Genomic DNA, 26,852 nt, shown 5'->3' with positions numbered 1-26,852 from the left:
GGAAAAAGCATGTGAGGATCAATATATATGTTTAATCTCATATTGATTATACATTGAATATTTCTTGGATACTTAAACAAGATCTAGAGATCCAAATAATACCTTCTAATTAGTCTTTTTTGATAAGACCCTTGATTGTTACAAAATACTTACATAAAATAGGAGAAAGGGTGATTTTTTAAGTTAAGAAATCTCTTTCGTGAATTATAACATCTCTCCTGTCCATTTCATAAATAAGAAACTAGAGATGCATAGATAATAGATAAGAATATATAAAAAAATGACTGTAAGATTAGACAAATAGATAGAGCAATAGCTTGGTTTTTTTCAGTAAACATAAAGCAATAGCTTGTTAACATAGGAAGCCAAGCTCTTCCTAGATTCGGATTCCATGAAATATTCTTACCCACAGTCTCGGAAGAGTCTCCGAAAATGGAACGCTGGCATATCCTCCGACTATTCAATCAGGTGCCTAAAGAATATCCCATATTCTTTACCAAAAAGACAAAAAGAATATCCCATACTTTATACTAAAACAATATCCGGCAAAAAAAGTATTTTACTAGAAAAACACATATCTTATACTAAATCTAGCAAAAAAGTATTTTACTAGAAAAACACTGCACTAGTTACGCTTCCACATTTATTTTATTTTTTTAAGAGAGGAATCGTTAATTAGAAATGTCCGTACCGCCGAAGTCAGACAACTAACCACCAACTAATCCTCACCTCACCTCTCCTTCAGCCATGGCGGGGACTCCTCTTTTTCCATCGTCAGTCTCCTTCCGTCCAAGACTGATGTCCCCAATTACTCGCCTCCTCCTTTTCCTCCAGCTCATCACTCTAATCTTTACTTCGAATTGCCGAGACTACGACCCCATGCTTCTCCGTGAAAAAACCCTCTTCTTCTCCAATAAGTCGGCGTTCAAGATCGCACTGTTCGCCGATCTCCACTACGGCGAGAACGCCTGGACCGACTGGGGTCCCGCACAGGACGTCAATTCCGATCGGGTCATGTCAACGGTGCTCGATCAAGAGACGCCAGGTATTGCTTCATTGCATCAATCAATCTTGTAGCCAAAGATATATTTTTTTGTACAGAAGATCATGATCATGAGTAAATAGTTGAGCAATTGTATATGAATATTGGAGAGTTGATAAGAATTATAAACTGGAAATGAATTCATTCATACAACTTGATTTAATGGCATCTGATATAAGCGGATGCCAATTGTGGGCACTTGCATTTGTTTTGTTAATTAAAGATTGGATTGGTAAATATTTTCTTGGTTTGGCTCCGGTGGTATAGATTTGACACTTGCATTTGTTTTTAATTAATTGCAGACTCTTGGAAGTCCTAAGCGGGTATTGGATTGCTGACATTTGCATTTGTGTTTCGTAATCTAGTCCATTTTTATCAGACATGCATTAAATCTAGTCCATTTGTTCTGCTGATATTATTAGGTTTGCTTTTAGAAAGAATACTGGGAGATTCATGATTCTTTTGGTTATTAACTTCTTTACTGAGGAGCATTATAATCATTTTGTTTATACTCTTTTCATGCTTGAATTTGGAGGGGGATTTGATCTATGCTATTTGTAGAAGATATAGTGTTAAGGTTATTTAGAATTTGATAGAATGGTTTGGAGAGTAAGGATCTAGAATTAACTGATTTGAAGCAAAAGAACAACGATATACGGAATGCAGTTTTATCAGAATTCTTAGGTAGTACCTAAATTTAAGTACTGATGAGAAGGGATAATAAGAATCTAATGATGAGGAGGTGGGTTTAGGAAATAGAAGACCTATAGTGAATGATCAAGCATGTGAATAGAAGACCTATATCAAATAGAAGACCTATGTGAAAATGTAATACTATAGTTTAGGAGATGATCAAGCATGTACAACTTGAATGATGTAAATAAATTTGTGAAGTACACAAAAGAAGCAGAAAATCCACACTCATCAATCACTATCAAGGCTACAAGAATCTGAAAGACTATTATCACGAGGATATCATGTCCGGTAAAACCCTCACAGGGGGAGGAGATATTTGTAACAAAGCAATGTATAACTCTAAATTTGCAATGCCTGTGAACCCAATTAAGACTGCCATAGAAACTCATCCCAGTGCAGGGGGTTGAAGGGGCAAGGTTGATGAAACATGTAAGGCAGTGGGATACTCATTCTGGTTCAGGACCAGCAAGAGATGGATTGATGCCTCTGTGGGGGCTCGATGATAAGATTGAAGGGGCTCTTTGATTACCGTAATTAAAGGAGAATGGAAAAATTGAAATTAATTCTGTAGTAATATGCTTGTTTTGGAAGTTTACTCTTGATGGATACTTATAAGGCTGGTTTGGACTTTTTGAGCATTTTAAACATCACTTGCACCCAATTTGAGTTCTCAAGACTACTCTTTATATGTTAGAATGTTTTGTAGGGTATAAATTGACTAATGCAGATATAATTATTTTGTTTGGTGTTGCTTTTGTTTTCTATCTTTGTTTTAAAAATCGAAGAAGAAAATTGAACTAGACTGAACAAGTATATAAGAAGAAACCCTTTTTAAAAAAAAAAAAAAAAAATTTGTTGGTACAATCTTTAGAGCTTTTGGCAGCAAAGACTTGTTATTCTCAGAAAGTGTGAAAACAAAAGCAAGGACTGGTAGAAGTTCCATGCAAATGCTACCTCCAGCATTAAGTTTCATGTGGTATTTCACTTGTAGGGAAACAAAAACACAAAAACAACAAATATACCAAACAGGCCTGAAATATTTTGTTTTTAGTTTCTAAGTTGCAGGGGAAACTTTGAATCATGCTCTCCATCAATATAATTTTAAGTAGAACAACTAGTTGTTTCTATTTTCTTAGCAAACTTTTAGTAGATTTATGAGTATGAGAATAGAAGAGAAATTGATGGGGTTTCACATGTAAAGAATGAAGCAATGGAGCATTGATTAAGATTCTAAGAGAGTGTACAATGGAGATATTAAGGGGCTTAAGGATTGTCACTTCATGTGGAAGGATGCAGGAAAAGATGGAGAAGACCTAACTGACATGGATGGGGTTTGTGAGAAAAAGGTATGAAAAAGCTTGAAATAACATAAGTGATGGTCCCAAATAGAAATGTTTGGCGAACAAGGGTCAATGAAGCTGAACCCATAGTGGGGTTGGTTCATTTTTTATTGTTATGATAATGAGGAAGCTTTAAATACTATTTGAGGAAAAATATAATCTTGTTTTATTTCCTCTAAGTATGAGTCAATATTTAAATACAATGAGCCACAAAAAATGGTAAGTATGACTATACAAAAATGGTAAATGTGGCTATACAAAAATAATAAATAAATATAGAATATATACAATAAGATAAGAGAAATCAGAGGAGAATATTCAAAGATAGTACCGCTGGTTATGACAAATTCTCTTGATAGATTTTTTTGTTTGTTGAGATCATAATTGAGCCTTGATTGTCGAGATCTTGGCTTGATTCTATCCTTCTTGGATTGATTCTATGAGATCAATATGATTTTAGCTTATTTTATCAGATTTGCTTGAAATTCGTGGGATTCTAACACTACCCTTTAAACTGGTGAATAGATGTCTTCCATTCCTAGGTTGTTAGTAATTTTCTAAAATCTTGTCGTAGGTGGTCTCTTAGTTAAAACATCGGTCAGCTGACTATCTGATGGCATATAAGGAGTACTAATCAAGCCACTCTCCAACTTCTCTTTTATGAAATATTTGTCTATTTCAATGTGCTTAGTTCTATCATATTGAACAGGATTATGTGCAATGTTGATAGCAGATTTATTGTCACAATACAATCTCATAGTTCCTTCTCTCTTATTTCTGAGATCATCCAGAATTATCTTCAACCATAAAAGTTCACAAATTCTATGAGAAATAGCTCTAAATTTGGCTTCAGCATTGGACCTTGCAACTACATTCTGTTTTTTACTTCTCCATATCATTAAATTATCTCTTAGAAAAGTGTAATAGTCGGATGTCGATCTTCTATCCATTTGAGATCCTGTATAGTCTGCATCTGTGTAGGCTTCTAAAGTCAGTTTTTTTTTTCTGAAATAAAATCTCCTTTCTTGGTATGGCTTTGAGACTGTGAAGAATTTTATAAATTGCTTGCAAATGATCCTCCTTCAAATCATACATGAATTGACTTACCATACTCACTGAGTAAGCTATATCCAGTCTTGTATGGGAGAGATAAATTAATCTTCCAAAAAGTCTTTGATATCTTCTTTTATCAACCACACTGCTTCCTTCTGTCCCACCTATTCTATGGTTCGGATCAATAGGAGTGCTTGCTGCCTTGCTGCCGAGATTTTCTGTTTCTTTAAGAAGGTCTAGCACATATTTTCTTTGATATATGAAAATGTCCTTTCTAGAGTATGCCACTTCAATACCTAGAAAGTACTTCAGCTTCTCTAGTTTTTTGATTTCAAACTCTTGAGTCAGATGTTTTCGAAGAATTTTTTTTCCAGCTACATCATTTTCGATTGCAATGATATCATCTACATACACCAATAGAACTATAACTTCACCTTTAATTGAATGTTTGATAAATAATGTGTGGCCTCCTTGGCTTTGTTTGTATTTCATTCTTAACATAGCCTTTGTAAATCTTTCAAACCATGATCTAGGAGACTGTTTCAAGCCATACAGTGCTTTTTTCAACCGATATAACTTATCTGCTCCAAAATTTCTATTAAATCCGGATGGTGGCTCCATGAAAACCTCCTCCTCCAAGTCTCCATGTAGAAATGTATTTTTAATATCAAATTATTGTAGACACTAACCAAATATAGCAGCAAGGGATAGTAATATCCGTACAGTATTCATCTTTGCCACAGGGGCAAAGATTTCTTGATAATTCACCCCATAGATTTGAGTATATCCTTTTGTCATTAATCTAGCTTTGTACCTCTCAAGAGACCTATCGGCTTTATATTTCAATGTGTAAACCCAGTTGCATCCTACTAATTGTTTTCCTTTAGGTAGAGTAATAACCTCACACGTCTTTTTCTTCTCTAATGCATTCATTTCCTCTTTCATAGCTTGTACCTAATTTCTATCCTTTAATGCCTCTCGTATGGTCTTAGGGATGTCAATCAAATTTAGGATAGTGAGGAAGCTTCTGTGCTATGGGGATAGTCTATGGAAGGACATAAATTGTGAAATTGGATGTTGGATGCATTTTCTAATGGCTTTTCTTAAAGCAATTGATGGATCCAAATCTTGAGAGGTAGATTCCTTAGGATTAGACTCGTTGATAAAGGAAGAAGGGGGAATAGTTTCTTTACCTGATTCTAGTTCAAACTCATAGACTTGTATCAATTCTGGAATGGGCTTCTTCCTTCTTGAATACGATAGTAGTTCAAAGGTTTGGTTGCTGCTAGTGCCCTTCCTGGATAGTGATGTCAGATTTTGATGCAGGTTGGCAAGAAACAGAGGACGGCTAAGATGATGTAGGTTGGCAAGAAATAGAGGACGGTTGAGATGATGTCTGAGGCAAAAAAGAAGAAGGCAACTGAGCACCACCAAAATCACCAAGGAGAAATCCTTCGCATTCCATATCTTCTTTTGAACTCTCTCCCTAAAGATAGAAATGTAGAGGTTGACAAAATGATTTAGTTCCACTAAAGGTGACATCCATGAAGATAAACATCTTTTGGATTGAAGAATGATAACATTTGTAGCCCTTTTTGGTATTTGAGTACCCATAAACATACACTTTCAAGCTCTAGGATGGAGTTTGCCCCTATTTTGTTGGTGAACATGGATATAGGAGACACATTTGAAAATTTTAAGTGGTATGTTATTGAAAAAATAAAACTCAAGATGAAGTTCTGATAATATCTGAATAGGACTTTTATTGCCTAGGAGGCGAGAGGATACCCTATTTATCAAGCAAGTTGCTGTTAGGACTGTCTGTCCCAAATTTTTTTTTGAAATATTAGACTGAAATAGAAGTGTTCAGGTAACATTGAGCAAGTGTCTATTTTTCTGCTCAGCCATCCTATTTTATTGGGATGTGTCAACATAAGTCTCATGGATAATTTCTTCTTTCTGAAAGAAAGTAGAGAGAGTGTGATTAAAGTAATCCTTTGCATTATCAGATCTAACTCGTTTTATAAAGACCTCGAATTGAGTTTTTATCATATTGTGAAAAATGAAAAAGATATTGCTTACTTTAGACTTCTTCATTGGATATAGCCATGTAGTTTTAGTGCAATCATCAATTAAAGATACAAACCACTTAGCCCCAGTGAAGTTAAAAATTTTACACGGGCCCCAAATATCAGTATGCACTAAGAAAAAAGGTTGAAAGATTTTTGTATTACTCAAAGAAAATGGCACACAATTGTGTTTAGCAATTTTATAAGTGTCACAATGGAAACTTTCAATAGCAACATTTTTAAGAAGTAAAAAAAAATGATCTTGAGCAGCTAAAAAGGTGGATGACGGAGACGAAAGTGATGAAGCTAAATTTCAGATTTGTTTGAGGAGCTAGAATTAATGGAAGAAGCACTTCGTGAAGAGTAGGAGAGGGTTAACCAAGTACCTTTATCTATAGAACTACTGACTTCTTCAAGATAGTAGAGCCCATTCTGTTCTTTAACAAATCCAATCATCTTCTCTATAACCTGATCCTGAAAGACACAATGAGTGGGGAAAAAGGTTATTCGGTAGTTTAAGTCTTTGGTAAGTTGATGAATGAAAATAAGATTGGTAGATAGTATAGGAACATGTAGCACATATTGTAGAGAGAGGAAAAGAGTCAAATTTATGGTGCCTTGGCCCGCAATAGTTATAGGAGAACCATCAGCAACAGTAATTTTCTTGTTCCCTGGACATAGTTTATAAATTTCAAATTTAGTGGAGTTATGTGTCATATGATTGGTGGCTCTGGAGTCTATGACCCAAGAGTCAAAGTGGGTGGAGTTCTCAGCATTAAAGATTTCAGAAATAAGGTACTTATCAAATTGAGCCAATGAACATGAGCTAGATGAATTAGAGTGGGATTTAAGAAAACCTCATAGTTTTTCAATCTCTTCCTTGTTGAATTCATTACCATCAGGGATTGGTTTTTCTTGAGAGATATCTTCTTTGTTCGTGAAGTTGGCCAGACTTCTCTACTGTCCTTTAAATTTTCTTGAGAGATATCTTCTTTGTTCGTGAAGTTGGCCAGACTTCTCTACTGTCCTTTAAATCCTTCATTCCTGCTAAGAACTTGTGTTTTCCTATGAAGCTTGAAATAGTTTTCTTTTGTATGTCGGGGCTTTTTACAATATATGCACTAGAGTCCATCTCGATTGGACTGTTTAGAGGAATTATCAATTGTTTTGTCATCCTATTCTTATCCAAAGTTATTAGACTTCCTCCATCGCAGCCTTCATAAAAACCATAGCTGAGCCTTCGAAAGTTTGTGATTCCAGCATGACAGTCTGCTGAATTTCCTCAGCACGTATGATGGAGAATGCTTCATTCAGTGATGGCAGCCATTTTTTCCCAAGAATCTGAACCCTAACTTGATCAAACTCCAAATTAAGTCCTGTAAGAAATTCAGAAATCTGATCTCGTTCCACCAAACTCAAAAGGGCTTTGGTATCCTCACTGCATAGCATCTTAATATCTTGATAATGGTCTAATTCAAGCCAAAAACTATTTATTAAGTTATAATATTCTGTAACCGAAAAAGTATCTTGCTTGATGATTGAAATCTTCATTTTGATCTCATAGATTACAGCAACATCCTACATCTTGGAGTATGTTTGATGAATTGTTTTCCATATATCTCTAGTAGTAGGAAAAAACATACAATTCTTATTGATAGCGGGTTGCATTGAATTCCATAGCCAGGACATGATCGTCGAGTCTTCCTCATCCCATGTGGGAAACTTTGGATCATCATCATTAGGTCCAGCCCCATTCAAATGACAAAATTTTCCTCTCCCCTTGAGGAATGTCTTAACAATCTGTGATCATTGGAGATAATTCTTCTCATCAAGTCGATAGGAAGGATTCATGTTTTGAAGCTCTCCATTTGGTCCATACGGTAAAGATCCAAAAGTTGGTCTAATAGAATTACTGGCCACAGTTTCAAAGATTTTCGATATTTTCAGAAGATTGAAGAAACAAAAAAATTAAGAGAAAAAACAACCGGATGTGAATAGCAAAGGTAGAGGTAACTGAGGAAGATTTGATCGGCAATAAACACTTGACTAGGAACAATCAGTGATGAAGACCGATAACTTAGCAATGAAGGTCGATAAAGAAGAAAAGGCCCAGGGATGAGAGCTCTAATACCATGAGGAAAAATATAATCTTGTTTTATTTTCTCCAAGTATGGGTCAATATTTAAATGCAATGGGCCACAAAAAATAGTAAGTATAACTATACAAAAGTAGTAAGTGTGGCTGTACAAAAATAATAAACAACTATAGAATATATACAATAAGAGGAGAGAAATCAGAGGAGAATATTTAAAGATAGTATTGCTAGTTGTGACAAATTCTTTTGATAGATTTTTTTGTTTGCCAAGATCATAGTTGACCTATGATTATCGAGATCTTGGCTTGATTCTATCCTTCTTGAATTGATTCTATGAGACCAATATAGTTTTGGCTTATTCTATCAGATTTGCTTGAGATTCGTGGGATTCTAACACATTGATCTTTATACATCAGATATTTGCAATCTTAATCAACTTGGTTAGTGAGATTGTACAATTTGAGATGCAAACTAGTGGGTGTAAGAAAAATTAGAGTTGCAAATGGTTATTTTGATAGAGTAAAGTAAATTTTAGCTCTGATGAGATTAATGTGTCTTCTTTTGTGTTAGCTTTAAATATTAGCCTTAAGATCTTCAAAGAAAGCATTGTCAGATTTTCTATATAATTGTGGATGATGAAATTATTATTTGGTTGGATTACAAGAAAAAAACTGGTATTTAAGTCTGAAGAAAGACTTTTGACAATTGGGGTTTAGAATGAATTGGATGGAAACCAAGCACATGGCATCCCATGATAATGGCTGCAAAATGAGAATAAATGGCAATGAAGCATTTGCTGAAACTATAGGAGAAAGAATTTCAAAGGTTATATGCATATTTTTTGAGGATTTTTTTTCAGTGAAATGAAGATATTTAGTGACATTATGACCTGTGGATGCAACGAAGGATATATTTTAGAACATTTTTTGATTATTGCGTGCTATTCAAGGGTGTTTAGATGATGGAAGCACGATACCATTTCTTAGACATAATTACCTCAAAACCAACCAAGGAAAAGAATGCCTCATCTCCAAGATTTGCTGAAAATTTGATATAGAAGTACGAGACCAGTTGTATATGACTTGTATTCATTCACCCCTTTTTAATCAACAAAGAACATGTGCCAAATCATCAGGGGAGCCTGAAGTATTTGAATAAGTCCATACATGTACAATTTCCATTGATAAGGAATGTAATTATGGTTAGTAAGTAGATTTCATCCTAAGAATGTCAGGAAATTAAGAGGCTTCAGAAGCATCTTACTTGTATTGCTAAGATTAGACCAGTGTGGTGCAGAATTGAATGAGGTGGTAGGGTCTTCTATAATAAGAACCAAAGGGCATTGTTGATGGAGGGCAATTGTACTTTGAGGGTAGGAAAAGATCTAAATGAAATAATTTGTGTAAAGGATCTTTTTAAGATTTTCTTTTACAAATCATGCTACTTTCTAATATGTTTCTGAACTTGCTTTTTGAAAGTTTTTCCTTGTGCTTGTCTAAGGAATTTGGCAGCATGATGAATATGTGGGAATTCTCTGTGCAGACTAGTGTTTTTACCTTGCATGAGCATGAAGACGTCACATAGTTACTGTATTGTAAATTGAACGATCGGTACTGCATTTTGTAGTCAAAAGTATGGTGAATATTTATTCTTTTATAGTTTGTATGGTACTATTTTTTGGTTTTGTTGGTGAGTCATGTTTGTACTAATGACCACAAAGTTGTACTTTAAGATATGGAAGTTTTATTTAATCGCTAAAAAAAAAAATTCATGATCTTTAAATTTATATGTGAAAAAGTAGGCCAACTTCATTAATGTTTTTGTCTAACTTAAAGATATTTTGGTTGATGACTTTTACTGTTAGTCGAAATTTGTTATTGCAGATTTTGTGGTCTATCTTGGCGACGTTATTACTGCAAACAATCTTCCAATTCCTAATGCAAGCTTATACTGGGACCGGGCTATTTCTCCTACAAAAAGCCGAGGAATTCCTTGGGCTACAGTATTTGGAAACCATGATGACGCACAATTTGAGTGGCCATCTGAATGGTTTTCTGCCACTGGAATTCCAGAGGTGCAATGTCCACAAGAAAACATCTCAATTTCAGGTAAAAACGGAAAGAAATAGTAAAACTAAATTTATGTATATTTTCATTTAAAAAGTGTGCCATAATATGTTGGGGCTAATTTCATATTTATGTTGTAATTTTTTATTTTCTAGTTGACTGAATCAAAATACAATCTCGAGGAATATTAACCTTGGTAAAAATTTAGGTGGTGTTGTGAAGCTATTCATTGATGTTTATTGATACACTGCAAGTGTCTTTCTGTATGATTACTGCAAATCTTGATCTGTTGTTGTCCCTGTCTAAAGAATACTTTCATAAATAGCTTTAGCGGTATAAGTGTTATGATTTCTTAACTTCTATTGTCAGATAAAGGAAATTTTTTTTTTGAGAAACTGACATCAAACCTTTTTCCTAAAGTTTCTATGTTATTGTAAAATATTTCTCTTGAAAAGTTCTGGAACAATCTATTGGTGTTTTCTTCATAGCTAATCTTGTGTTTTCCTCTTATATATGGGTGCAAATTAGTAAATGATGTAGACTTTGAATTATTCTTTAGCATTTATGCTGCTCACTGATTTACCTAATTTATAGTCTTTTTCAATAGTATCTGTATAATTTATTACTTTAGATGTTCTTGTGCATGTATGTCCTTTCTGAAGTGGTACTGGTAATGTAAAGTATATAAGTCAATGAAACATGTCTATTTCATCAAGCATCTTAGGGATATATAATCATATCCATGGCAGGAGAAGAATGTACTTTTAGAGGGACAACACGTGTTGAATTGATGAAGAAGGAAATTAGCAGCAATAGGCTATCTTATTCAATGAATGGTCCTAGGGAACTTTGGCCTGGTGTTTCCAACTATGTATTGCAACTATCTTCATCCAAGGACCCAGATTCACCAGGTGTATTTCTGTATTTCCTTGATTCTGGTGGTGGTTCCTATCCAGAAGTCATATCTAGTGCTCAGGCTAAATGGTTCCAGAAGCAATCACAGGCGATTAACCCTGATGCAAGGTTGAAAGTCTACAAATATTGTTATTCCTTGTCTTTTAATTTTACTTCCATTCCAGAGAACACAATTTCAATTATGGAATTTCTTTGGTTCCACAGGATCCATGAGATTATCTTTTGGCATATACCAAGTACAGCATACAAGAAAATAGCTCCTCTTCCTATTTTTGGAATACACAAACCATGTGTTGGTTCTATCAACAAAGAAAGAGTAGCTTCCCAAGAACATGAATGGGGGATTATGGACATTCTTGTACATAGGCCTTCTGTTAAGGTAAGGAAAAATTTATAACTGATGCAGACCTTTTTTTAGTTTACATACAACTGCATATTTCATGATAGATAGATGTCTATGCTGTAAACTAGCTTTCTGATAGATCTCCATTATAGTTCCTTTTTTTTTTTTTTTTTTTTGTCTTTTTCTTTTTTGTGCTGGTCTCAAGAAGTAGTGATTTTGTGGCAAAAGAACAAAAGGCAAGGCAAGTGGATGAGGGCAACTTATCTGTATCTTGATACCTTTCTTGCCCATCTCACGATTCATTAACTTAACAAGATTCTTGATTTTATTTTCTTCCTTCTGTATGGTTTCGTTTTGTTCTTCTGAACAGCCAAATAGAGCCTTATTGGAGCATCCTTGAGATCCTATTCTTTTATTTCATATCCTTAAATTATTTCTGAAGGTCCCATATAAAAAAGTGGACCATTTATGTGTCTGTGTGTGATTGAGGGAGGGTGCTACTATTTTGCAAATGTCTTGCAACCTCTCCCAAGTCTATGTAATAGTCTCAGTGGAATAGAAAATGCCTTGAATTTCAAATGGAACCAGCATAGTGTTCTCTCCCAAAAGTGGATGCATATAAGTATCGATGTGCCAACTTCTATAGGAGTTCATGGAATCAACTTTCTTCATCTGTCTCTGAGAACATTTGTACTTTTCCTCTCTATTAATGAAATGACAACAAAATTGTATGCTTCATTTTGTCATGCTGAAGTAGATATGTGGCTATGTTCTTGTCACAATTGAGATTTCTGGACCTAATACAGCCAATTGTAAACTGAAGGAAAACAAATTCTAGAGTAGTGCATATTACTCTTTCTGACATGTATATCTACTAATTTATGCATTTCCTCTTGTCACTGCAAGCTGCTTATTGCCCTTAAGAGTCAAGGAGCAGGGTGAGCAGGAACCATGCAATCAAGTCTAGAACTGCCGAGGCTCTATTGTATGTTATGTGCATACGATATGTGTACAATAATGTTTATTTTTTGTTGAGAAAGTACATATACAACAATGTATAAAATGGAGATGAGGCAAAGGGAGACCTGGAGAGGGGTGGGATGGGGAAAAGAAGAGGAGAGAAAGACGAGGAAGAGGAGTGAAGGGAAGGTAAGGGAATGGGGTGGGGGTAGGGAGGGATGGAGGGGTAGGGAGGGAGGGAGGGAGAAGTATGAACTAGGCCTGGTGGGTTAGGTTTCGGACAAGTACCTGAACTTAGCTTGAAAATTAATTAGGCCCTGTTTAAATGGCCCAAGCCCAGTCTGAACCAAAGCTGGCCCTGGCCTAAAGCCCGACCCAAAGCTGGCCTGGCTGGGGCCTAGTTCCAACACTATGTTTTGATGATTCCAGTGGTCATGACCTCTCATTGTATTTGTCAATTGTCCTAGCTTATTTTTCAGATTTGAGCATATCCCATTTCTTATATAGTCCTTCCATATATTTATTATTATCATACCTCTCTTCCTTGTTTCTTGTTGTCAGTTCTCTAATATGGCTTGTGTAAAGCAACTACTGGCGTATGATCACCCTTCAAATCTTAGAAGTGCATTAGAAAGTACCATAGCATTGTATATATATGGATACAAACATATTTAGTAGGATGCAATCTTTCTATGCATTTCAGAACACAGATTGAAGATTATAATACATCAGTTTTGACTGCGCAACCTCATTGTCATGCCCTACAAATATGGTTGTCTTTTGTAATCAAATATTTTCCATTTAAAATGTATAAGCAAATAAAAGATACTTTGTGAAACTTATGATCCTATTCTCAAAACTTGCAAACCTCTCATGCATTCCTAGCTGATCTTTTTTGATTTGATGGTTATTTCTGCTCTGACACATGAAAAGCATATTTGGATCTGTCGCCCACCTTGAACATATAGACCAATGTGATGGATAACTTGGTTCAAGATTTTTGATCATACAACAAAATACTAGGTCCAGGAAAAGCCTTCATCCTACAAAGATGCAGCCTTTTGTTAAGCCTACAATTGAAGTCTAAACAGTGTCATTGATATTTCCAAGTTCTATGGAGCCACAAATACTTGATGATGCAAACAAGATTCATCATGAAGGACTAGAATTCTTTGAAACCCACACTGGTATCAAGTGTAATGCAGTCAGAATTATTAGATATGACTAGTAGCTGATTTTGACTTCCTTGAAGGTTCAATCCTTTGGTGAACAGCCTTTCTAGAAGTAGGAGAGCACATGCCCACCATGAGCCTGGCAGCCTTTCAAGGTGCAATCAGAACAACAAGTCATGTTCTAGATAGATATAGAACCATTAAAGTCTGTGCTCTAGTACAAATCTATTTGACAGGTTAAAATTAGTACATGAAAACAAAACTAGAATGGCACAAACCAACTGATCTTGATGGAAAAATGAGTTGGTGGATCTCGTGCCTGGTCCATATGATCACAGGTCAGGTTTTGGTCCATATGTCCTGACATAATCCAGGGTAACTTTATATGGCCACTTTGGAATCCAGCCCATGTGCACCGCCCTGTGGATTTAACTTTGGAAGTCCTTAGTGAGTATGGTTGAAAGTGACATGTCAGTCTGTCTCCATCTCTTGTCCAAGATGTATCAGCTCTCTTTTATTGAGTTCACAGCTAACTATGAGGCACTAATTAGTGCTTCAAAAACTTGGATAAAATGATAAACATTGTTACATTGCCTTGGCCACGACACCAAGGACTTGTTTGATTTGTGGGAAGAATTTTTATCTCACTAAAATGTATTTTCTAGAAGCTAATATTTGAATATATCATATCTCAAGAAGTGGTTTTCACATATTTGGTTGATTATACGAAAGTGGCATAGGAAGCATACTTTTCAAAGTGATTTATATTTGATTAAACATCTATTTTTTTTAAAAAAATTGTGTAAAATACCTGATATATCTTTAATAAATTGGGTACATATACAAGATTTAAAAAAAAAAAAAAAAAAAAAAAAAAAAAAAAAAAAAAAAAAAAAAAAAAGGACATAAGCTACTCGGATCAAGGGTATATTTTGAAAAAAAAAAAGGACTTTATCTTGATTCCTAGCCCATGAAAAAGTGAGTTTCCGTGTCCCACATAGGTTTCTATTTCCCATGACAGGGGGGAAACCTATTGCCGTAGGAAGGCTACTTTCCCATCTCTTTCATTTTCCCACGGACAACACTTTTCCCTCCTCTTTCCACGGACAAAACGAGTCCCGAGGATTGTTACTTTTCCCTACCATGCATAATATTCAGCACAGCCTTTATGAGGCGGACACAAAGGGACAATTAATTGATCTACAAGCTTGCATTTCGTAATTAAATATCCTTATTAGTTCCTTTTTGCTTGGTACTAAAAAGGATACTGACTGATTCCAACTTTCCATTACGTACAAAACCAACAATCTAGTAGATCCAACATGTAGCTAGTGAATTCTTTTAGCAGACATAAATATAATAAGTCCAATCCCATCAGTCTGTTGCCTATATGAAGATTGATGGTCAAAGTTTGGAATGATTAATCATGGTAGTACAGTCAACAACTTTCCAATTTGCTTTGAATCCCAAAGAGCTTGCACAGTCTATCACATGGATCTTAATCATTAAGTGATATAACTATTATTTGTGCATTATAGATGGTAGTCATTGGTGAGAATAGTACATCCATGTGCTTTACATGGATCCATGGAAAAGTGACTTTTCCTTTTTGTCATCCTAGTATGTAATTTTTGCAGGCAGTCTTTGTTGGCCACAACCATGGGTTAGATTGGTGCTGCCCCTATAAGAATCTTTGGCTGTGCTTTGCTCGCCATACCGGCTATGGTGGTTATGGAGACTGGCCCCGAGGTGCAAGAATTATTCAGATGACCGAACAGCCATTTACACTCAAGTCTTGGATAAGGATGGAGGATGGGTCTGAGCATAGCGAGGTCATCTTGAGCTCAGAAAGCACCTGCAGCTGTTAAATAAAAGAGAGAAAATAATGTAAATTAATTGTATAGCAGAATTTCATTAGTCTCTCATGTGTCACATATACATATTTTACATTACCATATCATCATTCTTATGTTTGCTGCTGAGTGAAAAGTTCTGAATTCTCACATGAGGTCCATGTGATTGGGACCATCAAATTAGTATGTTTCCCAAGGTGAAAATAGCAGAAGGGACAGTCTCTGATCTTCTTCTATTGTGGAATAGATATTGACAAGTGGTGCAGTGAGTGAATTATGGTGGGATGTGAAGAGAAGGTACGGGAATGTGGGCATGGGGGGGCAAAAAATGGAATGAATTGAGTCCAATGTGGATTCATGGCTGTAAACACCGCGGAGACAGTTGTTAAGAGTCCCCACTGGGTTACACAGGTTACGACAGCTCTCCACTGCCCAAAACTCAAATCCTTGTAATTTTCTACGAAGTTGACCACTCTTTCACTCTTGTCCTCGAGCACCCTCCTCGGAAGCACATGTCCTTGTCTACGATTGCTCCCCTTCCTGATGCTACTTCTGACGTAAAACAGTCACAGACTACCGACTTGTGAATGTCCGTAAAAATTACGGATTTCATGTGAATCACACCCTTCCCCACGTAACATGGGTGTGTGCCCCTTACTTTGGGTACAAATGCATGTGGATCCGGCACATTCTTTTTGGTTGGGTGCCATCATGATTGAGTGTGATTTGATAGGGGTGAAGGATGAAAAATCTGCTCTCTATGATTTTAGATGTGATGGATTGGTCAAATTTAGCTTGCGTTTTATCTCTTTTTGGGAAATGGACCTACTAGTTTTCTATCTTGGGTTTGGTCATCTTTCGGCCCTAAATGCCCTTGGAATAGGTTATTTCCTTTTTGATCTTCTCTATTCTTGAGCTAGAGTGATTAGTCTTCTTAATTTCTATCAGAGCAAGTTGCAAAGTCCAATTTTGCATGGAAAATTAATCCTCAAGATAAAATGGGCCGTCTTCTTCCATCTAATTTTTGTTTGGATAAATTGAATCCTTTGCAACTAAATTTTATTACTAATCAAATTGATTATAAACTATCGGGTATAAGCCCATCGACGCATGAAGATTAGACCAAAGTTAGTAATATCCAATCCATGGTAATTCTACCAACTAAGAATTTGTTTGGATGTTTCTACAATATTGGACTGAAAATCATGTAGAATTCATGAATTGGAATGCTCACTTAACCATGACCCCATATCAACTAAACACTATCCAGATTAAATCTTATGGGGAAAAAAAAAAATCTATAGGAATCTTTTTTTTTTTTTCTTTCGACTGTTAAAAAAAGGTTAGGATCTAAGTTGGATTTCATCATGCTCTTAGAAAGTACAAGTTAGATAGACCGGTATTTCTATACATTTTTCAACCTATCTAGGCTCCAAATCTGATGGGCAATCTCAAAAGACTGATCAGCTCTTCAACTTTGCAAATGATTCAAAAGGAATCTATGATGCACAAATGAGAGAGAAATCATTCTCCCAAAACAAAAGGTTTATATAGAGCTGAATTTAGATCAGACACTAGCATATCAATATCTATATTTGATTTGTCTGAGAATATAAATATGAAAATAAATATTATTCGGATGCAAAAATTCATATCCATATTTATTTTAAATGGATATGAATACAATTTGGATATTAGAACTATCGATATAATGATGGATATAACTTAGATAATTAAACTTTATGACTGAAAAGTCAAGAATATTACTAAATAGATAATAAATCAACTTAATAACATGTTTATATAGTTAAATATTTTTCTTAAAAATTAATAAGTATTATATAAAATTATATAGGATTATATATAGATTCGAATATTCGGATATAAATCGGATAGTTGTCTATTCATATTTATATCTATTTTTGTTAATAGATATAAATATGAATATAGATATTAATTAAATTTTTAAATTTTTATTTATATTTAAATTGATTCAAATATAAAAATAAATTTGAACGAATAACATTCATATTATTTTTATCTCTGAGCCTACGTTCCTAGCCTTCAGACCCGCAATCAGTATTACCAAATAGGAACGAGGGTGTATGGGTAAATTTCCGATTGGATGTTTGCCGTTTGGCCTCCCCTGCCTGCCCTCTTAACAGTCGTTTCTGTGAAAGCGGCTTGGCTTGTTTTCGAGGATGAAAAGTAAAGTGCGCTAACCGGCATGTGAATAGTAGCACTGTGGCCAAAACATGGACCTCAAAACAGGCAGCCTGGCCTTTTCCTGTCAGTCTTTCCCCCACCCTCTCCACCTGCCGAAGTGAAGCAACCAGAAGAAAAGCAAGGGGAAAAAAAGTAACGTAAGGACAAAAGTAAAGCAAGGGGAGGTCGGTGAATAGCTTTTCTCCCTTCAATGGTCAAGTTCTGGAGTTGGACTCTCAAATGGCAATCTTGGTTGCTATTATTAGATCAGGCTCTTTGAGGACTATGTGAAGAGATCCTTCAAATATATCCCTTGAGAAGTTAAAGGGCCTTGAACCATTGCGGTCAAATTGTGGAAAGGTATACAATAATCCCTTGTTTATTAGATATAAATTCACAGTATCTTCTTCTAAGAGATCTGTCAAGGAGATTTATTGGGTTTTAAGCAATTCAGGCACCTCTGCCTTTAGATTTGATGGTAGGTAAACTGGTGTCACCTTATATGAGCTATTGTTGGTCGGTTCTGAACTCTGTACAACTGTCCATGGGAAGGGAAAAGGAATGAGCTGTAGCTCTTTAGCCATGATTTCCAATTCGAGGCGATTTTTACTTGGTCATGCACTGTCGTTATAGGTGGCTGCAGGAAAAATCATGATTCATCATCCAATTGGCATGATAAATGTTATGATGTCAGTCCTTTGGTTGGCTAATCCAGAAAGAAATTGTAATAACTTCCATAAACATATTATTATCACTGTTTCCTTTTCCCTATATTTTATTTCTCTCTTTTCATTTTGGTTATGTGTGGGGAGTCAATTATTTAGGCATTGCTTAGATTTCAGTACTATTTTGATTTGATGTAAATTTGACTAGATATCTGTATTTGGGTATGATTGTTTGCGAACAGTTTGTGTTTTTACCGATTGTGTTTCTGCAAGAAGATGTTTGAAGATTTCTTGCGTTTTAGTTGATAAAACAACCCCAATGTGTCGAAACTTTTCTTCTGTGGGTTTGATGGCAAACATAATGGATTTCCTCCAAGTAGTTGTAGGTCCATCATTTTGGTTGGACATTGCCGACTGAATCACCTTTGAAAGTGAATTGACAAGAGATATGTCTGTAAATATCTCATCACAGTTTCCAAAGAAAGGCATTTAATCTGTAGATAAAGCCAGACTGTGCTTGTCGGAGACCTCTTTCTCGGCACAAGCTGTGATAATGCTAAGTTGAATATATCAATGCATGTTATATCCTTCCTAAACTATAAAATTTGGAATATTTCTCCTCAAAAAATCCAAACTTCAATTTTGTTATAGGCTTCCATAATATCTCCTTCACTCCCGAACAGATGGCAATCACAGAATTTATGTGCTTTTTTCTTTTCCTCAGTGGACATGGTATGAAGTTCTAATAAACTATGTAATGTTATGATCTATCTCTTTTTTCTTCTCTTAATTTATTATCAAACTTTTCTGTATATGTTTTGATTGTATTACTAGTTCCCCCTTCTATGGTAGGATCTAATAAGTTACTTGTAATGCAAATAAGGTGGCATTCATGTTTGAAATTTCTCAGTACCTTGCAATAATTATCCAATGGCAAGAAGGAAGAGTTGGTTTGAACGTGTGAAGAGGTTCTTTAGCTCTGAGACCAAATCACAACCAGAAAGTGTAAGAGTTTGCACATCATTTGGGGGCTTTACAACACTTTGATTAGATTGGATGTCATGTTTGCCTCTGTTTCAGACTGAGAGGAGAAGAAGATGGCTTGTTGGAAGGCTTAAATCCAAATGCTCGCCTGCTCTTCAGGCTCCATCATCATCAAAGGCACCATCACTCAGAGAAGCAGAAGAAGAGCAGAGCAAGCATGCAGTGGCTGTTGCTGTTGCAACTGCAGCAGCTGCTGAGGCTGCTGTTGCTGCTGCTCAGGCAGCTGCTGCGGTTGTCCGCCTCACAGGAACTCCTTCATCTTATCATAGGAGCAGAGAAATTGCAGCCATCAAAATTCAGACTGCCTTCCGTGGCTATCTTGTAAGCCCTGTGTTACTGTTTATTTTTTAAGCAAACTTAGTTACTGTTCATGGGATACTGGATATTCTATAGATTGCCATTTTTTCTCCATCACAACGATCTCGCCTATGGTGCAATTTGCTCAGTGCATGCCAACCCATACATACAATGAAAAATTCCATAAGCTTGTCAGTTCTGCTATTGTTTTCATGGACTTGAATGTCCTATGGAAGCCTATAGCTTGAAATCGTAATAGAGCATTCAGATCTTTTGGTATGTTAAATTTAAGTTTGCAGCACCAGGGGATAATATCACAAGGATTTCTTTACTCTCTTTCATACAGTTTTAACTTTCAAAGTTTCCCATGTTCTCTTTATCCCACGATGCATGTGTACCTTGGGACCAACCAAGTTGTTCTTTACTAAATCATTTTTTTCCCCTGAAGGATATATCATAAATGTTCATTTGTTTCGTAAGCTATTATTTCTCTCAACCATTATGCAACCTTATTAGTTACACCATTTGTCTTTCAAGAATGACTTGGGCTCTTTTGCCTGCATTTGACTGTGGAAAAAACCTAAATAACTTCTTGGTGCTGGTTTATCATGCTAAATTCAGTCAACTTAATATTGTACTGGTTTCTCTTTCCCACTTTTTCACTTTTTGATCCCAATTTTTACTTATTCCATTAATTTTTTTCATCTCTATTCCTGTCACTATCACCCAGGTTGTAACCAAACAATTTTTTCCTGTGAACAAAGGATAAGCACCTTTTTGGACGAATAATGAGACAGAGGGATAGCTACCCCCGTCCAACAAAATCAACCTATATTTAGTATTGTATTTTTATTGTATTAAGATTTGGCCATGGTTTAGCTATTCTATAGAATATTTTATATTTATTATCTCCATATTAACATTTTCAGAACTGAACTAGACTGTTGCACTTTTTTTTCAAGAAATACTTTAATGTGATATAATGATATAAGGAGATCAATAAGTGTTGGAGAGCAATGCTCTAGTGTGAGCCAATATATTATGCAAATTCCAAGAAGCAGTTATTCTTCTATGTGAAATAATATAATCCTAAAAACATATTCCAAAATGAACTGTAAAACCAAGATTCTATTAATAAATTGATCGATGCACAATATTTTGTGACAGCTAAACTCAACTTTTAGTATGTCAATTTTACCATGCTTTATATCCTAGAGTTCTTTAAGTGATGTTGTCTTATCACATTTTTCTCTCTTTTTTTTTTTAATTATTTACCTTCTTATTGCAATGCACATCAAAATTCTTTCTTTTCAAGGGACAGAAATAAAAATACAGCTTATATGTAGGCTCCGTTCTGGTTCACATGATAAATAAAAGAGTGGCAAATATGATTTATTTTTGGTCAAATTGATATCATTCACAGCATGGTCTTATTGGCTGAGGTCTTCCTAATAGCTTTTAGTTAAACTTTTGCTGGGCTGAAGCAAAATTATTCTTTCAGATTATAAGCATCTTAATTGTCTTGACATGTTTTTGCAAAGATTTGAACTATATGTATACTGGTCAAAATAGCAGACAATTTCAGTTTTGTTTCAGAAGATATCAACTTGGAGAGTGATTGATAGTGATCCATACTTGTATCTCAGCCTAGTTCATAAAAGTCTAGACCAAGGTTTGCCTTCTTGGTACCAGATCCCATATTGGTATCATGCTGGTACAGTGTTGGTATGCCTTGTACGGGGGTCGGTTTGCATACTGAGACTTAGTACATCCTGTATACCAAGTCTTGGTTTGGTATCGATATTGTATATGCCTGGTATATGGCAGTACACACTGGTGTAGTTAAGCATTATAGAAAGATTTACTTTTCTCCCCATCTTCCCTGCGGACTATTACATTTATCCATACATACTTAAATCACAGGTTTTTCATGTCGAACTTGTATGTACCCACATGATGTACCAGCTTTTCTCAAATTGTGCTTTCTCCTGCATAGGAATCTTGTATGAGGATGGAAAACTTAATTCACTACAGCTTTTAAAGAAAGCCTTTGTTATTTACTGAATCTTCAAGAGTTTATTAGTATGACAGGCATTACATTTGTGTTTGGTTTGGGTACAAATTCTTTGTAGGCAAGGAGAGCTTTGCGAGCACTGAAAGGCCTGGTTAGGCTTCAAGCTCTGGTTCGTGGTCAATCAGTGAGGCGTCAGACAGCCATTACTCTCAAAGGTTTGCAGTCTCTTATGAAGATTCAATCACTGGCTCGTGCTAGCAGAGTGAGAATTGCCGAGGATAATCCAGCTTGTGATGGCAAAGACCTTATCCATGGGAAATCAAAGGATAAGGAAGATATAAAGACAATTGTAAGTTCCTAAATCTCATTGCTTACTGAATTTGGTACCTCATCCCTTATTGCTTCATGTTCAACAATATCAACTCATCGATTCAAAGCATTTTATTCAATATTCTATTCAACATATAATTTAAATTATAATAGCAAGCCAGAACTGATTACCTGATGCCACTTCAGAAGAAGCTAGAATTGACTTCTGTTTGAAAAGGTTAGGCCACTAGTTTTTGGCTTATGTTGTAGTTCAAGAAGTATATAACACTTCCACTGTGGTTTCTTTTAGTTAAAATTCACTAGCAGCACAAAAACAATCAGAGAAGTGCACTTGACAACTATACTTCTATTACTTGATCTCTTCTGATCTGCAATTAGTATTTGCTTTCTTCTTCCTCTTTGATTAGATAGTTAATCAAAGCATTGCTTCTTGCAAGAAGAATTTGTATATCAGTGTTAGAGGTGTCAGAACTGACAGAGTAAGTTTGTAGACATTCCTTGACCAGTTGCCCAGTTGTTGCAGAGCTCTGGTAGCTATGTCTGACCCTCTCAGATTTATTACCTTCAAGGACATATTTTAGTTACAGAAAACCGTTTATTGTTACTAACAAGCTAAGCCTCAAGAAACATTTTTGTATGCCACTGCTTAGGAATCATCCAAACCTCTGTTCACTACCTTATTTGTTTAAACCAGTTTCCTGTGGTAGGACTCATATAAGCAAGTTGTTGGAGCCAGGTGTAGCTTTGATGCTATACATGCCTTTCCTAAGGAGTACATGTTGGCAAAGTATTTGTCAGTATTGCATAGCATTTGGTGTAACTGTCAGCACTCTATGGGCCACTATGTTTCCAGCATGCCATTACAAATCAGTACCTTTAGTAACTAGACTGGTCAATTTTATTTTTTAAACTAATTTCTTTCTGAAATATTGTGTCTTGATGCTAGAATATTTAATATGGCTTATAATTTTTCCAGCGATATTTATCAAAAACAACTATGCGTTTCCATTAAGATTCAATTTATACAATATGTTATTAAAAATCAGTAGGTGGTTTAATGATTGTATTGTAGCATCCCTTATTCTAAATTAATCCTTAACTGAGTTGTAATTTTTTGTGCCAATTCATGCTTGGTATCAATGCTATGCAATATAGTACGCTAATCATGCTAACAAAATTGATGTGGACTTGATCTCTAGATGGAGTTACTGGTGTTTATTAGTATTTATGATGGATGACTTTCCAAAGAAGGTTTTAAGTTACTGGTCTCACTGTCTCCTTTGAAGTAGTGGCCTATGTCAACCATCATCAACCCTTACCTTTAAATCATGAGGTCGGAATAGCTAATATCACATTAGTGAGTGCCTCTAGAGATGATGATTGATTAAATTGTCAAACACCTATTATATGGTTTTGTGTAACTGTTTCATGTCTTGGCTTTTCAAATTTGCCAACTAATATGAGCTAGTGTTGATTTTCTAAGTGGAAATATGTTCAAGAAAGGATGACATTGTCCAATCTGTGCACATGTACCCCATAACTTTACAATGCCTCTCCACTGAGGAAGGACTGTGGAGATTTCTTTATTTTCTTATATAGCAACCTTAGCATGTCTCTCCTTGACATGGTAAAGGCTATTGACGTTGCTTGCTGAGTCCATGAACATGATCTTGGGAACTCATATACCTTTAAGCTAGACTTTCCTTATTTGGATCTGATCACTTTAAAAATGTGAACTTTCTAATTGATTAATGGCTTGTTTTGCTAGCAGAGTTTGATTGATCTGTCCCATTTGGTAGATAAGGAAGCCGGAAATACTTGGTTTCACTCTAATGGTTGTACTGGCATTTGATTTCCAAGTCGCAGCTAAACAATTTAAACAATTGCAATTTGACTTTGAGAGTCTATATCACACTGAGGTTTTGAATTGACTTGGCAGCTGTAGGAAATTGATTTGGTGCCACTTTTTCTCATTAAACAAAATCTTGCACTGCAGATGTCAACAGATTCTCCTTAATCTACAAATGATTGCTGTAAGTCTATCTTTATAGTCATATGTTGCCTTAAGATGTCAAAGTCACAGATTCTCCTTTAATTAACAAAAGATTAATGAAAGTATATGCTTATAATCACAAGTTTCATCAAGATATATCCAGGACTATCTGAGAATTGGACACCGTGTGGTTCAAATATGGCTTTATGTATTCATGATAAATCTTTAAGAAATATATAAAGTGGATTTATTTGGTGCAAAAGTTGACCTGATATCTTGTAAATCCCTTTAGTAGGTTTAAATTGGTATAGTTCAGACATAGCCACTTGAAGATGCATAGTATAACTGTGCAGTTGTGATTCTGTTCCTCTTGCTTGAATCTTAATAGTTATCCACTTCAGCATAAATGATGGCTAGTTGAGGATCACTTGTTTCTAAACTAGTAAAAAAGGAGGCACAGGTTCAGCTTCCAGATGCAGCCCTGTTGTAGATGAAGACTGCTTTTGGGGTTGATGTATTGATATGCAGGTGCTATTTTGCCAGTTAAGAAAACATACAATTGCAGGAGATATCATCACCAGACAGTCAAGTCTTTTCCTGTATCATATACAAGAGGACAGTAAGAGAGCATGAAATCCTCAAGAATATACATAGGATTTTCATGTCGAGAATATCTGCTCACCATAACTTCTGTGGCTGTCAATTTATAGCCAGATGCTTTCTTGATTATTTCTCATCCAGGGTTTGTCCAAAGAGCTCATTAGGACTTTTCAAGCTTTCTATTATTTATCTGACACTAGCACACTTTAGCAAGGGCTTCCTCATCTTCATCATCATTCTTGAATTCCAGAAAAAAATACTCAGGAGGTCCACACATTGCTGTGGCCTAGGTGCGTGATGTGCCAACTGCTGGTACTTGGGGTTAATTCTCTTCATGTAGAAGATTTTCATCATCTTCTGTTACATCCAATAACCAGCATTATTTGTTGTCAAACCATTTTCGTATCCAGTTTCACCCAGTATTATTTAACCAGTGTATTCTATCTTTCCAAGAATACAAGTGGTTTTGATCATCTGAAAAATATAGAAAAGCTACAACATTGCCTGATTTGTGATAAAATTATCTACTACTGTAAAACTTTGCCTGCAGCAGTATAAGTTACTATTATAAAATTTGCAGATTTATTTGTTATTTGCTTGTGCAGCTTCAAGAAGGCAATGAGAGAGGGTGGGATGGGAGCACATTATCTAAGGAAGAGATTGATGCCATAGTGAAAAGCAGGCGGGAGGCTGCGCTAAAGCGAGAGAGAGCAATGGAATATGCATCAGCCCATCAGGTAAGATGTCTGGCGATCACATTACTCTCTTCTTTACTGCAGCCCTAACAGTGGTGTTTCAGTGAGTCTAGTTCCCAGTTTGATTAGTACCCATCCATGACTTACTTGCCACCATGCCTTCTGCTCTTTTTTCTTTCATCAGGAGAGGAGAAATGCAAGAAAGGCAACAACTCCATCATGTAAAGAAGTAGACTTAGATGATCTGAACAATAGATGGAGCTGGCTAGAGCAATGGGTTGGCTCACAGCCATTGGATAAGGACATTCCTGAAGTTCATCCGAGTCTAAACATTCCTGAAGTTCATCCGAGTCTAAGTCCAGAGGGAGAACTCCATCATCAGGAGCTTCGTGCTTCAGATTCACTTATCTGTTTGGATTCTGACAACAAAGACGAGGCAGAAGAAACTCAACTCAGATATTTAGCCAGGAGATCATTTAACCAGTCAAGACGAACTTCCACAAGGGATGACAATTCCTTCTCGCCCTCCCCTTCATTTCCAAACTACATGGCATCAACAGCATCAACTAAGGCAAGGTTTAGATCATTGAGCACACCAAAACAGCGGGTGGGAATGACTGACATTTGTTCTGATCAGTATTCCCCCTATACGAATAGACTACTCTCACCATTCCCTTCCATCATCAGTGATGCAAGCCCCAGCAAAACCAGCAAACCTTCGGTGTTTAGTCAGAGATCACCACACTTGAAAGGTCAGACAGGTTCCATTAAAGTTCAGAGGTCCTCTAACTACCTTAACTTTGACTCTGAATGCTCATTGCTGAATTGGGATCGAGGAGATGCCTTTAGGTGAACTTCTTGTGAGAGTGCAGCATATAAGAAGTTTTCAGTTTTCTTCTTGTAATGCAGTTTGGGATTTTATACTACAGGAGTGGATCAGAATTCTCTCTTGAAAATTTCTTTATAGTGTTGCATGGGTGTGGTTTGAAATTATAGCTATATAGACTGCAACCAACGTTTGCAGCAATGCTCATAGCAGTGGATAATGTTTACAAAGTATCTGAGAATAAAAGTCTTAAATTTGAATTGTTTCACTATGTTATTGGTTACCTATTCCTAAACCCTTCTGTGAAAAGGAAATTTTTCATCATTGGCCAAAGTCACTAATTGGTTGTTAGATGTTTACCTCATATATTCTCTGCATAAACTTGCTTGGTATCATATATCTATGATCTTTAAAATGGAGATCCTCTAGTAGAGGATAGCATTATGAAGCAAAAGGTGAATGGCTTTGGTTGAATACATGACTCCTTTAACAGTAGCAACAAGGGATGATTACCCAGCTAGTCAGGTGGTACACTAACAATGGGGAAGATAAGTCTCTGACCTTCAATATTTTTTATTG

The 26,852-nt window shown here is 35.8% G+C and overlaps 2 protein-coding genes across 7 annotated transcripts; both read left to right on the top strand.

Annotated features, from left to right (window-relative positions):
• The first annotated feature begins 689 nt into the window (after positions 1 to 689).
• LOC105045352 (probable inactive purple acid phosphatase 16) lies at positions 690 to 16,088 on the top strand. 3 transcript variants are annotated; one of them, XM_010923601.4, is made up of 5 exons: positions 690 to 1,045; positions 10,179 to 10,403; positions 11,111 to 11,384; positions 11,481 to 11,655; positions 15,373 to 16,088. In XM_010923601.4, the coding sequence occupies exons 1-5, from the start codon at positions 748 to 750 to the stop codon at positions 15,436 to 15,438; spliced, it is 1,038 nt and encodes a 345-aa protein (XP_010921903.1). In that variant the 5' UTR covers positions 690 to 747; the 3' UTR covers positions 15,439 to 16,088. The 3 variants fall into 3 exon arrangements, with proteins under 3 accessions (XP_010921903.1, XP_019706183.1, XP_010921900.1); XM_019850624.3 differs by lacking the exon at positions 15,373 to 16,088 and adding an exon at positions 12,526 to 12,695; XM_010923598.4 differs by having other exon boundaries at positions 691 to 1,045; positions 15,389 to 16,088.
• A 1,764-nt stretch (positions 16,089 to 17,852) lies between these two features.
• On the top strand, positions 17,853 to 26,544 carry LOC105045351 (protein IQ-DOMAIN 3). 4 transcript variants are annotated; one of them, XM_010923596.3, is made up of 6 exons: positions 17,853 to 18,169; positions 19,385 to 19,479; positions 19,555 to 19,839; positions 21,948 to 22,178; positions 25,358 to 25,489; positions 25,632 to 26,544. In XM_010923596.3, exons 2-6 carry the CDS (start codon positions 19,405 to 19,407, stop codon positions 26,298 to 26,300), a joined length of 1,392 nt encoding a protein of 463 aa, XP_010921898.1. In that variant the 5' UTR covers positions 17,853 to 18,169; positions 19,385 to 19,404; the 3' UTR covers positions 26,301 to 26,544. The 4 variants fall into 4 exon arrangements, with proteins under 4 accessions (XP_010921898.1, XP_010921897.1, XP_029120476.1 ...); XM_010923595.4 differs by having other exon boundaries at positions 17,854 to 18,169; positions 19,358 to 19,479; XM_029264643.2 differs by lacking the exon at positions 17,853 to 18,169 and adding an exon at positions 18,616 to 19,206.
• Positions 26,545 to 26,852: the final 308 nt, after the last annotated feature.

The sequence above is a fragment of the Elaeis guineensis genome, chromosome 5 (genome assembly GCF_000442705.2).
Source record: "Elaeis guineensis isolate ETL-2024a chromosome 5, EG11, whole genome shotgun sequence".
Classification (NCBI taxonomy): domain Eukaryota; kingdom Viridiplantae; phylum Streptophyta; class Magnoliopsida; order Arecales; family Arecaceae; genus Elaeis; species Elaeis guineensis.
The sequence above is the reverse complement of the archived record's forward strand: the minus strand, read 5'-3'. Positions and strand labels throughout refer to the sequence as shown.